Below are 17,225 nucleotides of genomic sequence, written 5' to 3' on the forward strand. Positions count from 1 at the left end.
TAAAACTCACCTCCTTTGTGGAGTCTTTTGCACTGTTTTACCCTGGACAGAATTCATAGCGCCTTGAAGGCTGACTTGCCACTGGATTCCCTAAATGTGTAGCACACGGTAGGGGCTTAGTCCGTGTGCTGAATGGATGTAACCACTTCAGGCGTGAGAACACATTTCGGTTACAAGTGATTGAAAACTCCTCCCAGATTGTTTTAGGAGAATATGTTAGTTCATGTAATTGGACCTGACCCAGAGGTATCTTCAGGCTCGCCTAATTCCTGGGGTTTGGATGACGTCTCCAAGTTTCAATCTCTCACCATTTTGTCCTCTCCATATTAGCTTTATTCTCAGGCTCCCTGCAGGGGCAAGAAGGCTGCCAGCCCCTCCTACCTCATTTACATAGGTTCCAAAGCAGCAGGAAACCAAGTTGCTCTCTTCCTGAATGTTCAATCTTAAACCCCACTATTCACTCTGCTGGGACCAGCCAAGGTCGGTCCCATCCCTGAAATGATCACTCAGGCCAGGAAGCGTGGGATTATGCAGATTGACCAGGGATCCGGCACTCTGATTGGCCCTTCCAGAGTCATATGGCCCAATCTGCTGGGGTGGGGTGGGGTCAGCCCCAGGGAGCAAAAATTGACCAGGAGTGAAGGAATGGGAAGCTTCCCCAAGCAAACCAGGGTATTGTTACCAGGAGACAGAGGAATGCCACACACTCCTCAAGCCCTCGTAAACAGTTATTACACTGGACCTTCACGTATGAAACAATCCATAGCATATCATATCATACCAGCCCGTTTACTGAGCACTTATTATGTGCCAGGCTCACTGCTAGGTGCCTTACCGCTTACCAACCTGTGAGATGCCTTCTAGAACTTCTCCTGTTTTCCAGATGAGGAAAATGATGCCCAGAGAACTGAAGTGACTTGCCCAAGGTTAATAAGTGGATGAGGAGGAATTTTTGTTGAGATTTGATGATTGGGACAACCAATCACTGGACTTTAAACCACTGGACTGGAGGACCCCTCAATGGGTGGCAAAGCCAGAAGTTTCTGCTTTAGAAATCCAGCCCTTGAAGTCTGGGAGTTGGGGTGCAGAAGATCTCACAGTCCTCCAGGGCTTGTGCGGTTAACATTGTCGTCCCCTCCTCTGAATACATGGGCCAGATGAGGTTGAAGTTATGACTTGATAAAAATGCCTCTTGTACTACTGGCTGCTGCTTTTTAAAAATTTTTTAAATAATTTTTAAAAAATGTTTATCTATTTATTTTGAGAGAGAGAGAGAGAGAACCAGTGGGGGAGGAGCAGAGAGAGAGGGAGAGAATCCCAAGCAGGCTCTGCACTGTCAGCACAGAGCCTGATGTGGGGCTAAATCTCATGAACCATGAGATCAAGACCTGAGCCAAAATCAAGCGTCAAATCAAGGCGTGCCTGGGTGCCTCAGTCGTAAGCGGTCGGCTTCGGCTCAGGTCATGGTCTCGCGGTTCGTGAGTTCGAGCCCCGCGTCGGGCTCTGTGCTGACGGCTCGGAGCCTGGAGCCTGCTTCAGATTCTGTGTCTCCCTCTCTCTCTGCCCCTCCCCCGCTCGCCCTCTGTGCCTCTCTCAAAAATAAACAAACATTAAAAAAAAGAGTCAAATCTAGAGTTAGATGCTTAACTAAGCCACCTAGGCACACCCCAATGGCTCCTGCTTTAAAAGGCAGGTGTGTGTGTGTGTGTGTGTGTGTGTGTGTGTGTGTTCTATCCTTAACTGAAGCTGAAGTTGGGCTAATTGCATTTTAACCCCATCAGAGGACACATTGCCCTGATGCCATTTGCCCCCTCTTCTTTGGGAACACAGGGAGCAGGAGGGTAACCGGCTCGCCAGAACCGTCTGCCTGGCTCCTAATAATAAATTGTGAGAGGAACAGGTTTCAGGCAAACACTGCGTATTTAAAAAAAAAAAAAAAAGAAGAAGAAGAAGAAGAAGGCTCTTCTCACACCCGGGCAGCCATCTGCCGTGTCCTCCACACGTGCCAAGTGGTGGGAGGAGGAAGGGACTGCAGCGGGTGGGGAAGGGAGGAGGTGCCCGCCGGGTCCTTAATTGCCAGCAGGGAGGCTCACACATTCTCTTCCTCTTGCCACTGTGGACAGGGCACTGCAGAGACAGAGCAAGGCGCGCTCGCTGGCTTTGACCTTCCTGGTATCTGAGCATAGGGAGCGCACAACTCCTTCAAGATGCCGACGGTAGGTATTAGCTCCTGCGTATGGAGCGCTTGCTGTGGGTCAGGCACTGTGCTCGCCACTATACATATATTAGCTCATCTAATCCTAACCACAAATCTATATGCACCCATTTTATAGATGAGAGACTGGAGGCTCAGAGACGTTAAGTGATTCACCCAAGGTCACACAGCAAGGCCGCCTCTTCAGTATGCAATAATGAGGCCCAGCCTCCTCTCTACCCTGGCGACCCAGAGTGGGTTTTCCCTGTAACAGATAAGCAGTTGACATCACCCAAGGGCAGTCTCCCACCTCTAGCCCTGCCCCCAGACACCCTCTGCCCTCTGCCTTTGGGCTGAAATGTAGGCTTCTCTGGTCACCCAACCCGTTGGTCAATGCCTCTCCCCGTCTCACCCAGTCAAAGAAGCACAGGAGAAAACGCTCCGAAGTTCTCAAGGAACCTTCAGAGAAGGTCAAAGAACAGCTGGCTGAGGCTGAGCTTCGGAAGCTGAAGCAGCAATTCAGGAAGATGGTGGAAAGTCGCAAGTCCTTCAACTTCTGCTCCCAGCAGAAGATCTCGAGCCAGCAGTGAGTGATGGTCAGAGCTTTGTACTGAGTGAACTTGGAGAAAGTTTTGGATTTGGTTTCATGGGATTTACTTTCTCATGTGGCCTCTGGGCAGGAAGCCAGTTCTGAGCCCAATCTGGGTACTTAGGTGGGACAGCTTCAGTAGGAGGGAGGATTTATTCTCAGAATTAGGGTGTCACAGGGACTCCAAGGGGGGCAGGACAGCCATGCCTCAGGGAAGGACCCAAATGAAAAACTATTTCTGGTTCCTGTTTCTTTCTGCACGTGGGTTTCCTTCTTCCCTATCTGGATCTCAGCACTGGCCGGTGGGAGACGGCTGCCCCAACTCCTGAGCTACCAAGGAACCACACAGACTGTAGTGAATCCCAAAGTCCCAGGAAAGAGGGAATCTGATTGGCTTAGTTTGGGTCAGGTGTCTACTTCTGGTCCAATCAGCTGTGCCCGGGGGAGGGACAGGACCATAGGGCACCAAATGGCTATTGTCACTCCCGTGGTTCTGGCAATGGAGGTGGGGGAGTTCCCCGAGGAGAGGAAATCATCAGGCCGTGTCTATCCCCAAATATATTTCCTGCTTGTGCATCCTTGTGGAGTCTGCAAGATCAAATATTTGAAGTTGGATTGTCCTAGAAATTATGATGTTGATAGCTTCTTTAGACAATAGAAAGGTGTTCCCTGGGGTTGAATAAGCAAATATCCTTAGATTCCCTTCAAGGGAATGTAATTCCTTAGCTACATCCTTAACATTTATACAGGCAGAAACTGCCCATTATTAGAAAGAAAATCTTACTGTTAGATGACGTGTGAAGTTCAGAGGGTAGAGGAAAAGGAGCTCTTTCCATTTTCTATGGATTCAATTCACACAGAGCTACCGCTAGTCCGTTTGGGATCTTCCTGTGAATTAGAAAAAGACGCCCTTTCTCAAGACACTTTACTGCCATCTCTTGGAAACACTGTCATCACATAGGGATTTTGTTAGAACAAGATGAAGCATCTCCCAGGAAAGGGTACTAAGTCAAGAAATCAATGATTGTTTTTCAAGCAGATGGTTCTCTCTTGGGCTGTGCAGTCCACAACCTGCACATCTGTGCTCGGCAGCCCTGATTCACAGCTTACCGCTGGTGGGCATCAGGAAATGCCTCCTTCCTGGTGGGTCTCTGACAGTTTTTCTGGAATCTTACCCTTCACACTACCGCCTTCATCCCACTTTATACTGTGACGGACCTAAAAGGGAAGGAGCGGAAAAGTGGACATCTTAGATTCTTCAAGTGAAACACCTATAAATAGGGGCCAGAACTGAGATGAGCTGAGTGAGGTGCCCAGGGTGCAATATTTAAGGAAGTGCTTTTTCCAGTGCTTCTCCTACACCTATACCACCTTAAGAGTGAAAGCCTCCTTAAATTTAGGGATGCCTCACTCCGGGTCCCAGTCCTGCTGATAAGACAGACAAACCTTCCTTTTGCTTTTGCTGAGCCCTCTGAATTCCTAACTCTGGTGGACTCTGTTTTTTCTCTCTACCTTAACAAAGACCCCCTGCCAAGAGGGGCTTAAGATGGGGAGAAAGGTCCCAGCTACCAGGTTTAGAAGACAAGCTGCTCTAGAATTAGGGGTGCATTCCCACAGGTGGCTATTTACATTTATAATTGGTGGAATACCATTTAAAATTCAGTTCTTCCTTTGCACTGGCCACATTGCAAGTGCTCCACAGCCTACGTGGCTGGTGGATTCTATGGGACAGTGCAGATAGAGAACAGTTCCATCATTACAGAAATTCTATTGGACGTGTTGCTTTAAAACAGGGGTCAGCGAGCCATGACCCCTGGGCCAAGTCTGGCCAGCTGCCTGTTTTTGTAAGTAAGGTTTTATTGGAGCATGGCCACGCCTATTTGTTTATGCGTCTCCCATGGTTACTTTGTTGCAATAGAGACCATCTGGGCCTGCGATCCTAAAATATTTACTTTTTGGCCCTTTAAAGAAAAATGTTTGCAGACCCCCCCTCCCCACCCTAGAACATTTTGCTGTTCTAGAACAATGCTTCCAAAACTTTAATGTGCATGAGTCACTTGAGGATCTTGTTACTCGAGCAGATTCTGATTCAATAGGTCCTGAGTTAGGGCCTGAGCTTCTGCATTTCTCCAAGCTTCCAAAGGCTATGCAGGCAGCGGGTCTGCAGACCGCACTGTGCAGCAGGTGTCGGTGCCTAGACTTTGCCAGAAACAGCCTCTGTGCTGTTTCCAGTCATTGGGTTGTTGGGTTGTTGAGTAGTCGTGCGAGCCTTTTCTTTTCAAAATCCCTGTTTGCCCACACACCTACCCCTCTCTTCTCGAGAGAGAGAGAGAGAGAGAGAGAGAGAGAGAGAGCGAGAGAGAGGAGACTCACGTCAGTCATTTAATAAATCATTAGCATCCCGCGTAGAGACAGTGGGGGAGGTTGGAGGTTACTGAGCATCTCTGTGTTGAGGCGACACTGAAAATGCCTGGCTGATGGGCTTGCCTCTCGTGACCAGAGATCATTGGCTGCAAAGTCTGGAAAGAAAGTCAGCAAGATCAGACAGATGCCCATGAGCTGCTGGCAAAAGAGGACCTGGTCCTAGAACTCAGGTGTTGACAGGCACAGCTGCAAATTGTTCCCTAGCAAGCAAAGGCCCGCTAGAGAGGGGCGGAGCCATGGAAGGTGCGGCGAACTGGGCGGCGGGCGGTCAGAGTTCTAGCCCTGGACCCCACACCCTGACAAGCCCCTGCCACTTGCAGGGGCGGGAAGTACCTCTCCGAGGCTCCTTCAGCGCTAAGGAGCCCGGGGCACCCGGGCAAGGTAAACTCGGGGCGGGGTTCAGAGTCAATCACGTGCTGCTTTCCCAACAGCAAGGAAATCAAGACCCTGCAGAGGGAGCAGGAGGAGATCACTCTGCTTCTGGGGCTCATCAAGTCCTCGAAGAACTTGGAACTGAATGAGAGAAACTACACGGAGCTGTGTTTCCTGCTGCAGACCAAGGAGGACTACGAGGCCCTGATTAAATCACAGAAGGTGCTGTTGGCAGAACTGGATGAGAAGGTGTGGTCTTTCTCGTAGGGGGTTAACCAGAGCGAGGAGCAAGGGCGGGGGTGGGGGGCGCGGGAGTACCCACCATGCCTTAGGCCAGATCTGACCCCCCCCCCATATTCTAAAGGTGACTGTGGTCACTCCACCACCTTGGGACCCCTACTCTCCCAGTGCTACCAGACCATTCCTCCGCTGTGCTCCCCAGCGCCTCCCCACTACCCTTAGAGTCAATTCTCAACCCCGCCGCTGTGTTGGTCAGGAGAGGTTAGGTTACACCGCAAAACACCCCTCCCCCACAACTCAGTGTTTTGAGCAATAAAGGTTTCTTCTTCGTTCCTGCTGTGTCTATCATGGATTGGCTAGGGGCTCTTATATCTTCTCATCCTGGGACCAGGTTGCCAGGTGTTGTGGCAGAGAAAAAAAGTTCTGGAAAGTCTCACACTGGCAATTGAAAGCTGCGGCCTGGAAGTAGTACATTGCTTCTGCTTATGACCCATAGGCTCAAAATAGTCAAATCCATATATACCCCAAATGCCCATCCCCGAATAGTCAACTCTATCCATCCACAAAAGAGTCGAAGAAGTGTATGTATCCAGAAGGCAAAGAGCTAGAGACATTTGTTTGACAATGTTAATGGTTATATCTCTTCTTATGGCTTGAGAGGCCCTGTGATCTAGGCCCTGCCTACCCCTCTGTTCTCATCCCACGTCATTCCTTCCTTCACTCATTCCACCCAGCTGCAGAAGACTTCCCCCTTCCAAATATGTGAAAACTAGTCTGACCTCAGGGCCTTTGCACGTGTTCCCCTGATCCCCACTCTTTGTCTTTTATGTCTCAGCTCAAATGTGACTTTTAAAGGGAGGCCTTTTCTATGTCCTCTCTCCTATTTAAAGCATATCCCCCTTGCATTAATTAGGTTCCTGGCCAAAAACAAATAGTATGCTCAGTAAGGTACTTTGAGAAGAGTTTTATGAGGCACTGTTTACAAGGGTGTGAGCACAGACTAGGGACATTGAAGCACTGTAGGGTTAGCCGCAGGGGGCACACCCCAGAACCTGAACACAGGGAGCATGCCAGGGGGAACAAATACCCCAACCTCTCTCTTCTCACCCATGGACCCCCAGTGCAAGGAGGCCATTGTGGACTCCTTCCAGGTCAGCTTCCTGGGGCACAGAGCAGGGTGGGTGGCACAGAGTGGAGAGTGAACCTCAGGAGTCAAGCAGAAGATCCCAGAACACCCCCTCGGCCCCTTTCACAACATCCCACGGCCCCCCCCTTGATAGCACTTCTCATAGTGGTAATTATGGCTTAACACAAGTGTCATCTGTCCCTATAACGTGTCACCTGCAGGAGGGCAAGGACCATGTCTGTTTTGCTCCCCTCAGTACATCCCATGCGTGTGCCAGTGCCTGGCACATAGTAGGCCCTCAATAAATATTTACTGACTGAAAGAATCTGGAAATCTCATTACATCTTTCCTCTGCTTGCAAATCCTTCAGGAATTTCCTGTTGTTCTTGAGATAAGGGCCAGACTCCCGCGTGTGGTCTGCTGGCTCGGCTGCCCTGTGTCCCTCCTGCCCCTTCCACCTTCCCTCCTGCTCCCCCCTCCGTGTTCCATCCGCACTGGCCACCTCCATAAACCTACAGTGCTGTCTCTCCCCTGCAGGCCTTTGCACATGCCTTTCCCTCTGCCCGGATTGCCCTTCCATCTTCTGTGCCTGGGGAGCTCCTATTCATCCTTTAGGCCTCAGCCCAAATGCTACTTCTGCCGGATACTTGTCCCTTCATTTCCCTGCCAGATGCTCCCGTTGGACGTGTCTAAAATGCCTTACATCTCCCTTTTCCTAGGACTAATTATGCTTCATAGCTTGTTTCTAGTCCTAGATTATAGGTTTGTGTTGAGGCCAGGGGCCATGATACCGTCTTGGTCACCAGCATTCCCTGTTGTCTGGCACAGAGAGGGCATCTAAGAATCACTGAGGAATGAGTGAATGAATTTGTGGATGAGAAAGGAGGCACTAGCAGTGAAGAAAGAGGAAAAGTGAAGAAAAGATGGGGACATGGGTGCTCAGAAATAGTAGGAAAAGGCAGCCTGCTTTGGAATCCGCAAAAGGACATGGGGCTCACCGCCCTGTACAAAACCCCTTTTTGCCTAGCTCCATCCCAGGGAGGGCGGGTCCCAGAATCCCCTGCTGCTATGCCCAGAGCTTCCTCCTTGCAAGAGGTCACTGGAGGCAGGGACCTCGCCAGGCCCTGCCTGGCCTCAAAGAGCAAATAAGCCTATGCCTTCGTGCTGGAGAGAGCACCTTGCGTAGGCAACGCATTCCTCTGGCGGTGCAACCTTGGATGTGTCTCTCGTTGGGCAGAGGCCTAATTACTCTCAGCGTCACGAAAGGAACGTCTGACAAAGAGATGCCAAAGGGAACAGGAGGCTGAGTTTAATGACAAGAGTCACTGGGCAGAGTGCTGACACCACAGCATCCTTTGACAAGGAGCTAGAACCTGAGGTCCCCCGGTGAACTCAGGCAGGGGCGGGCATCCCTTCGGCGCAGGCCACGCTTTGCTCCGGAGATGCTGCCCTCCCATATATTACAACGAGTCGTTTGTTTCACTTCGTAGGTGAGTTAGCGGGGCTCTGTGTTGAGGGAGCTGCCTGTGCACAGCGTAAGAGAGAAGAAAGTAGACGGGGGTCTGACGAACCAAAGCCTGGCTACTATGATTGAATCATAAACAGCGTTCACATGCCTTGCGAGTTTGTGGGCAACCTAGCGGTTCCCTTGATGCCTGATCATCTGAGCTGCCATCTTGCTTGATGTACCAGTGGGCATGTGTTGGGCTATGGAAGTTTGTTTTTCTCACATAATACGATGTCTGTCTGGAAAAAGATTGTCCCAGAGACGGGTTAGTAGCTCTACAGTGATGGGTTGGTCTTTTTCTCTCCGATCCTCTTGGTTGGCCCTCGCCTCATGGTCACAAGATGGCTGCCAAAGCTTAGCTGGTATAGCTTCTCACAGAATCACATTCAAAGATATGAAGAAAGGATAGAGGGTCTTGTTCTTATATGATATTCTCACTTATGAGGGAGAGAATATTTCATAGAAACTCTCCAGCTGATTTTCGCTCATTGGCCAGGGCATATACCTACTTCTAGGCCAACCACTGGCAAAGGGAAATGAAATTTCTATAATTGGTTGGGGGCTAGACCAGGGGCAGTAAACTGTGGTGTGAGAGCCCAATCTGGTCTGTTTATGGCCCTCCAGAAAAGAATGATTTTTACAAAGAAGACAGACTATCTCTTCCTATGACTGTTTTAGGAAATGAGGAAACTTTCTCCAGAGGCTTCCCTAGCAATCAGCCTGCCTAATTCATAGGCCCTAACTGGTTTAGTCCTGTCCAACCTTGAATGAATAAACCATAGGCAGAGGGGACAGAATTACCATGGTTGGCTTGGATCAGCCTTCTGGGGTGAGATGGGTTTTGGGGGCCAACAACCCACCACATCCATTACAGTTCTGGCTGTTCATACCTCTTCCAGCTACCTGGCTCTGGAACATTCTTCCGTCCTTTGCTTGGTATCTCTCACTGCCTGAAACCATCTTTCATCAGCATACTGTGGTTCCTTCAAGATTAAATGTGGGCGTAGACCAAATTGGTGGTCTTCAGGACAGATTAAGTCTGACAACATGAGGGCTTTGGCCCAGTCAGTGTTTAAAATTTATTTTAATTAGTTAACTTGTTAAAATTGAGAGATTTCATGTAAAAATTTGGGTATCTGACTTTTCTTCAAAAAAAGAAAAAAAAGATGGAAAGATTTGGTAACATTGACCCTGAATTTCCGTGGGACAACTGCAACTAAATAGTGTTGTGGTGACACCACAGCTGTTTACCCACTCTCTACTTCTTCCTTTCTAACAGATTCCTAAAGAGCTACGTTTCTCATCTTTCCTTGCAGCTAAAGGTGGGCAATGAAATTTGAGGGGAAGTCTGTTGGGGGTGTCTAGAAAGTTTTGCTTCCTAGATATAGGTCCTAGCCATTTATCCATGTTGCTTCTTCTACCTTCCTGCCTGGAATATGACTGTGAAAGCTGGTAAAGTGGCAGCCATTTTTTGACCATCAGGGAAAGGCCAGGTGAATTACAGAGATCTTGTGTTTAGTTCCTTGAGTTACTGAACTTAACCTGGCACGTTTATGGAGAGGAAGATAAACCATAATTTGTTTGAGCCATTGTTTAGTTGCATTTTCTATAATTTGTAGTTGCATGATACGAGCTGCTGCCTCTTAAGGCAGGGAGTATGTGCTCCAGTTTTCTATATTCTCCACCGTCCTGTACGGTCTTATAGTGGGCCCACTTTACGCTTTTATGCCACCTGCTTGGGCATAGTTTACAACCTCTGGTATAGATTTTTCTCTCAATGTTCCATGGTCATAACTGAGACTGTGCTGTATAGACTTCCCGAAGGTTTGGCAATAACCAAAGGAAACCACCATCTCAGGGACACTAACATAGAACCCCGGATGCGACTGCTCCCAGAATTCATCAGCCCAAGCTCAGCACAGGGGCGCCTTGCTCCCAGCTGGAAGCCAGCCTCCATGTAGCTGACAAACTTTATATTTCATTACACCAAGCACTTAACATCTCTCATCTGGAACTTCTCAATTTCCAGACAGGAGCCGGGCTTCAGATAGTGAATTCAAGTTACTACCTCCAGACAAACAAGAACATAAAAAATTGCTTTAAATGACAGTGCCCTGACCCTTCACCCAGCAGGGTTCCAAAAAAAAAAAAAAAAAAAAGTCTCATAGCTTAGTCTCAGTCCAAACCCTAAGAAGATAAAGTACCTCTGACACATTAGGACCTGGCACTCACTTGTCTTCAGATAATAGTTCTATAAACTTCTGTAGAACCTGCTAGGATTTAGCACTAGCCAGCTGCTTCCAGATGGGGCTAACTTTTGGGAGGCAATTTGGATCTCTGCCTGGGTTGGGTTAAAGCTGTATGTCAGGTTGGTTATGCACGTTGCTAGTGGTGTGAGGAAATGACATGATCCGCTGTCGCTTATATGAGAAAATACAGAGTGAGCTCTGTGGGAAGGTGACAGCAGGGGTGGAGGTGGGGGGTATGCTTGGGTCTGGAGAACTTGGCTGGAGCTGCAAGGGTAGAGAGAAACACCAAAATTCTCTCCTGCCAGCCATGGCAAGGGTGTATGGCCCTTCTCTGAAGTCAGAATCTATGATCCCAGTGCATAAAGCGCATGGCGTGTTAGCGATGCTTTTGGCCACAGGTGACATGATACCTAACCAAAAGAAGCTTGCACCAAAAGGTGAGTGAAAATGACATGCACAGGTAAAAGCAAAAACTCTAAATCGCCTCATTTTACCCCAAACTGGCTAAGATTAAGTTGCGTTGAGCATGCATTCGAGAGAGAAATAAAAAATCCTTTTGTAGGAAAGGAAAGAACATTAGAGTTTTTATTTTAGCACACTTAAGTTAATGAACTGTTGAATCTGTACCCATATAGATATTAATTTAACACAGTTGGGGGGGGTTCTCTCTCTCTCCTTTTTTTTTTTTCCAGATTGCTCAGATGGAAAAAAAAATTATAAACCAAAAACAGATCTTCGCCAAGATACAGAAAGCCAATGACCCCCGGAAACTGCAAAAACAGATCCACATTTTGGAAACCCGTTTGAATCTCGTACGTACGTGTTCTCTGCAGCTTTGCAAACCGCTCTGCCTTCCCTTGCTCAGAGCAGAGAATGATCCCCATGGTACCTTTAGCAGAACACATCCATCTTGTTGGTTGACTCAGAAGAAGGTTAAATAATAGGGTTCATACAAGCCAGGCAGCCTTTTAGACTTACCATCCACCCTACTCTATCCACTCTGTTCCATCCACTGGTTGACCCACTGTTACCCAAGGTGCCTTTCTCTTTCTTGCTCTCTGCATTTTATGTACCATGCTGCTGCCCGCCTCCCCCCCCCCCCCATCATCCCCCTCTCCCACCCCTCCCGGGATACCTGTTCTTAGTCACTTGACTTAAAAACTCTTGCTCATTCTCAAGAAGCAGCTCAAATATTAGCCCTCAGCAAGCAGAATTAGTTAGACCTTCTCTCCCATCGCAATCTGTTCACACCTCTGTGAGACCTGGTACTTTTTGGTTGTTGTTGATGTTGTCTCTAGGAAATATTCAGCACAGACATGCATAACCAGATAAAGAGAAAAGTGGTATTTCCTGATCGCTTTCAGTTTATAGTGAGTTTTGCATTAAGCAGGATTTTCTAAATTGCAAACTGGCTTAAGCAAAAAAAAAAAAAAAAAAAGAATGGATTGGTCATGGAACTAAAATTTCAGAGGCAAAAGTGGGGCCTTCAGGAATAGCTGAATCCAGATGCCCCAAGCATGTCTTTAGGATACTTTCTCTGTCCATCTCTCCTTTGCGTAGAGATGACTACATTCTTGGGCAGCCCCCCAATGTGAACAAACACCAACAGAAAAAGACAATCTCTTTCCTAAGAATTCAATCATAAGTCGCAGGGAGGGCTCCCATTGGGCCATCCTGGGTCAAGTGCCCATCCCTAAACCAATCATGGTGGTCAAAAGAATGAAATACATGGACTTGAGTCACATAACTACGCTTGTATCACTCCCCCCACTCCTATAGCCCCCACCGGAAGTCAAGGGACGGCAGCCCTATCCAACAGTGTGGACTGAGAGCTAGGGAGAAATGGTTCTCCTGGAAAAGCAAAAAGAAAGAAAGAAGCAATCCTGGGCAGGTACAAACACATTTCAGTCTGACTTGTGAAATTACAGTTCTCACAAAATGAGCCAGGAGAGAGGGAAAGTGAATTGATTTGGAAGGAAGCCTGTCAGCGCCTCATTATGCAAAGCTCTTAGCTTCCCCCAAACTCTGACCATCAAGCTTTAACGGGGCATGTTTGAAGGTAATTGGATATGACCTCTGTCTGCCCCGGTAACCTGAAAGTGGACTGAAGACAGGGCAGTCTTTTTAATATCCACGCACAGTGATTTGTACCCATGTCTCAGAATGCCTAGGATTTGTGCTAACATGCAGATTCCTGGGTCCCCTCCAGATTCACTGGTTCTGAGTCAGAACCTTTAAGGCTTAGACCCAGGCATCTGCACTGTTATTAAAACTCCCAGTGAAACTCTTACTGAAAACCCCAGTGAAACCAAAGGTTAAGAATCAAGGTTAAGGTTAATGATTCCCTTGGTTAAGAATCATTAATGCCTGGCACAGTGTGAGGCTTAGAGTAGGTACTTAGCAAACATCTGTTGATTAAATGAATGAATAAAGGTATGCATGATAGAGGTCTACTTTTTTGTTTATAGATCTATTCAGGTTTTCTATTTCTTCCTGAATCAATTCATTAGTTTGTTTCTTTCTAGGAATTTGTCCATTTCATCTAAGCTATCTTAATTTGTTGGTATACAATTGTTCCCAGTATTGCCTTATAATTCTTTTTATTTCTGTAACGTCTGTTGTATGTCCCCTATTTTATTTCTGAGAGGTTTGCTCTTTTGCATCTCAAAATGGTCCCCTTTCCTTTCTTCCCTGACCAGTTCTGGGTGTGCCTTTTAGTAGATTAGGTAACCAACTCTAAAGGTTATTTCAGGGTCCCCAAATATTCCATGACCTTAAAGACTCCTCCATTTACTCAATGGGGCGTGAGAGTCCTCCCCATTTTTATCCCACAATCAGAGGATGGGTAGCATGGCAACAGTCCTGGAGTAGAATTCACACTACAGTGCAAATGACTGATAAGTGATATCTTCTTAAGGGTAAGTGGAAGATATTGAGAGAATAAGGATGATTCTGTTCCTGGATTCCCTTCCCTTGTGTGGTGGCTACTGACATATCCTACAGAGGAGCCCGGGGCCAGGACTAGGGTGAGGCAAGTAAAGAGTCCAGAGTGCAGAATTTAAGAAAGCACTCATGGAAATGCAGGGTTGACACCAGAAAATGAGTACCTCCTTAAATTTTGCATCCTGGTGGCCTCACTTGCCATACCCCATCTCAGCCCTGTGGAAGCCTAAGGTTTCTCCAAATATGCCTTGAAAACCTCTGATCGAATCTACTTTCTTATGATTAGGACTATTTTCTGCAATTGTTTCTTTTCAGTGTCTATGGGAGCACTCCTCATAAAAATTTTTTTATTAGGATAAATTTATTAAGATGTACAGAAAAGTTGAGGGAATCAAATAATGAACACCCACATACCTATCACTTAGATTTAGTAATTGTTAACATTTTACTATTCTGTTTCACCCTTCTTTTCCCTGAAGTATTTTAAGGTAAATTACAGACATGATGATATTTCACCCCAAATACCTCCATATCTAAAATCAATCATCTTTAAAAATCAAACATTTTCTTTCATAGACACAAAACCATTATCACACCTTACAAAATTAATACTATTTCCTTAATACTGCCCACATTAAAAACTTCTCTGGCTGGCTCCAAAATGTCTTTTAAAGTTGGAGACTGTCAAGTTTCACCTAATAGGTCTCTTAAATTTCTTTAACTGACAACAATGGATCTCAAGCAGAAATGATTTTGCCCCCAAAGGGACATTGGCTCTAAAAAGAGACATTTTTGATTGTCACAACTGGGTTGGGGCTGTGCTACTGGCATTTATTTTTATTATTATTATTATTTTAATGTTTATTTTTGAGAGAGAGAGAGGAGGGGCAGAGAGAGAGGGAGACACAGAATCCGAAGCAGGCTTCAGGTTCCAAGCTGTCAGCACAGAACCCGATGTGGGACTTGAACTCACAAACCTTGAGATCATGACCTGACGTTCAACTGATTGATCCACCCAGGCACTCCTGTGTTACTGGCATTTAGTGGGTAGAGACCAGGGATGTTTCTTTAATAGCATAAAGCACAGGACAGCTCTCCACCACAGGGAATCATCCAGGCCCAAACAGTGCCAAGTTTGAGAAACCCTGCTCTACAAAAGCCCCATCCCAACTCTTTCCAGCCACCAACTTGTTGAAGAGTCTGGGTCAGCTGTCTTCTAGAAAGTTCTACCTTCTGGATTCGGCTGCTTGTTTCCTCATGGCGTTATTTACCTTTTCCTCTCTCCCCTGCCCTTGCTAAACACTGGAAGTTAGGTATAAAGGTAGTTGAGAAATTTAAAATCCGGGGGGTGGGGGGACTTACCTAAGACCACTCAGCCAGCTGGTGGCCAGCCCAAGTCTCCCACCCAGCACTCCCAAGCGGTGCTGTGGGCCTGGCGCGGGAGGTGGGGGAAGACCTTCCCACCCTCTGGCTGTCTTCGGAAGTGTCTCATGCCCCAGGAGTGAGCTCAGTATTGAAGCACGGCCCCGCCCACAGGTCACCGTGCACTTTGACAAGATGCTGACCACCAATGCTAAGCTCCGAAAGGAGATCGAGGACCTGCGGTATGAGAAGGTTGCGTATGACAATGTGTATCAGCAGCTGCTGCGGCGTTTATCGATGCAGAAGAAAACCATGAATGTGGCCATCGAGCAGTCTGCCCAGGCCTATGAGCAGAGGTGGGCTGGGGGGAGACCTAGGGGCAGGATGTCTCTTAAGCCCCTGCCGAGCACCTCTGCCCCTGGGCTTATGCATTGAGGGATCTTGAATCATGATAACTCTGAGCACTGTGTGCCCCGCACGGTGCCAGGTTCTCTGGGTATCATTGCAACCCTCACAACTGCCCCCGGGGGTTATCATCCCTATTTTACGGACCAGGATACAGAGGCTTAGAGATGCCATTTGCCTGAGAGCCAGGTAAATGGCGGATGTGACAGGACTGAGATTCAAACTTCTCTGCCGAACCGCCTCCTCCAGGTAGCCCTGCCTCTGGTCCTAGGGGCCTCTCCATCCGGCTTATCTCCTTGCCTCCCACTCCAGGGCAAGAGGCATATAGCTGGGCTGTGAAGAGAACAGGTTTTAGAGTCAGATCTGGGTTTGAATCCTGGCTCCATCCATCATTACTGTATTATTGTAGGACCACTTTGGATGGTAGTGGGGAATAAACAATATATGTATATAAGGACTCGCTGGGCCACAGTAACTGACAAGTGGTGATGATGATGATGATGGTGATGGTGGTGGTGGTGGTGATGATGATAGAAAACTCACTTCCTGGGGATGGTCTGGAGCCAGCCGCTCCTGTCATTCAGGTAAGGAGGGCTGTTCTTCCACTCCCAGCAACCTCCACGATTCAAAGAAGTGATGGCCGTTGGCAGAAAGTCCCTCTGGTCTGGTAGGGGGAGGGGAGGGGAGGGGAAGGGAGGAATCTCCAGACGCTCAGACCCTGTGCCTGCCTCACTCAGGCTGGAAGCCATGGCTCGAATGGCCGCCATGAAGGACCGCCAGCAGAAGGACATTTCTCAGTACAACCTGGAGATCCGAGAGCTGGAGCGTGTCTATGCCCACGAGACCAAGCTCAAGTCCTTCTTGCTCATCAAGCTGAATGATCGTCTGGAGTTCGAGGAGCAGAGCAAAAAGGAAGAAGGTACGTTCTCCAGGCATTTTCTCTCTCTCTCTCTCTCCCCCCTCCCTCCCCATCTTAGCTGAGGGTGCCCAAGTCCTTCTGTAGTAGGCATGCCAACTTTAGCGAATAAAATTACAAGATGCCTAGTTAAATCAACACTTTAGATAAACTGAATAAATTTTTAAATAAAATAAAAATTATTTGTAGGTTATCTACAATTGGGACACAATTTATACTTTAAAAATGTATTGTTTGTCTGAAGTTCAAATGTAACCGGGGTCCTGTATTTTATTGGCCAACCCTAACCCATAGGACGTGTCCTTACTCTGAGGTTCTCCTTCCATTGTTTTGTTGGGGGAGACTCGGGTATTAGGTCCCCAGGACCGTCCCCACATTTGGCGATTTGCTAGGAGGACTCTAAAGATTGAGTGTGTAGGCACATGCATGGCTGGGAGGTGGAGACACAAAGCACGCCCAGCAAAGACAAAAGGGGCACTGGGCAGAGTCTGGAGGAAACCAGGTGTAAGCTTCCGGGATCCTCTCCTAGGGGAGTCACACAGGATGTGCTTAATTCCCCCAGCATCTCACTGTGACAACATGTGTGAAGAGCTGTCTGCCAGGGGAGCTCATTATGGCCTCGGTGCCCAAGATCTTACTGGGGGCTGGTGACGTAAGTGTCCTCTCCCCTGCACACACCAAAATGCCAGCCTCCTGGAAGGAAAGTCCGTGTTTAGCATCAACCCCACACAACATCTGCCCAGCCTAGGCACAGTGAGTCCCTCCTAGCATTCAGGCCAAGTTTTATATCCCTGTAGGGCACTGGTTACCATTTAGGTGCCCAGGTGCCAGCCACGGGACACCCTTGCAAGAAGAGCCCTTTCTAAGGAGGACAGTCTCAGGGCCGTTGTATTCACTG

At 47.8% G+C, this 17,225-nt stretch overlaps 1 protein-coding gene across 1 annotated transcript in view; it reads left to right on the forward strand.

The window, feature by feature from the left end:
• The first annotated feature begins 2,721 nt into the window (after nucleotides 1-2,721).
• CCDC63 (coiled-coil domain containing 63) overlaps nucleotides 2,722-17,225 on the forward strand; it is a 30,643-nt gene continuing 16,139 nt past the window's right edge. The window contains exons 1-5 of the mRNA XM_047087914.1: nucleotides 2,722-2,780; nucleotides 5,639-5,828; nucleotides 11,394-11,513; nucleotides 15,181-15,362; nucleotides 16,149-16,330. Coding sequence (XP_046943870.1) covers nucleotides 2,722-2,780; nucleotides 5,639-5,828; nucleotides 11,394-11,513; nucleotides 15,181-15,362; nucleotides 16,149-16,330 — 733 coding nt within the window. The remainder of the gene's footprint in view (nucleotides 2,781-5,638; nucleotides 5,829-11,393; nucleotides 11,514-15,180; nucleotides 15,363-16,148; nucleotides 16,331-17,225) is intronic.

The sequence above is a fragment of the Lynx rufus genome, unplaced genomic scaffold (genome assembly GCF_022079265.1).
Source record: "Lynx rufus isolate CCGP_SWC_20201006 ecotype Redwood Valley unplaced genomic scaffold, mLynRuf1.p SCAF_24, whole genome shotgun sequence".
Lineage (NCBI taxonomy): Eukaryota > Metazoa > Chordata > Mammalia > Carnivora > Felidae > Lynx > Lynx rufus.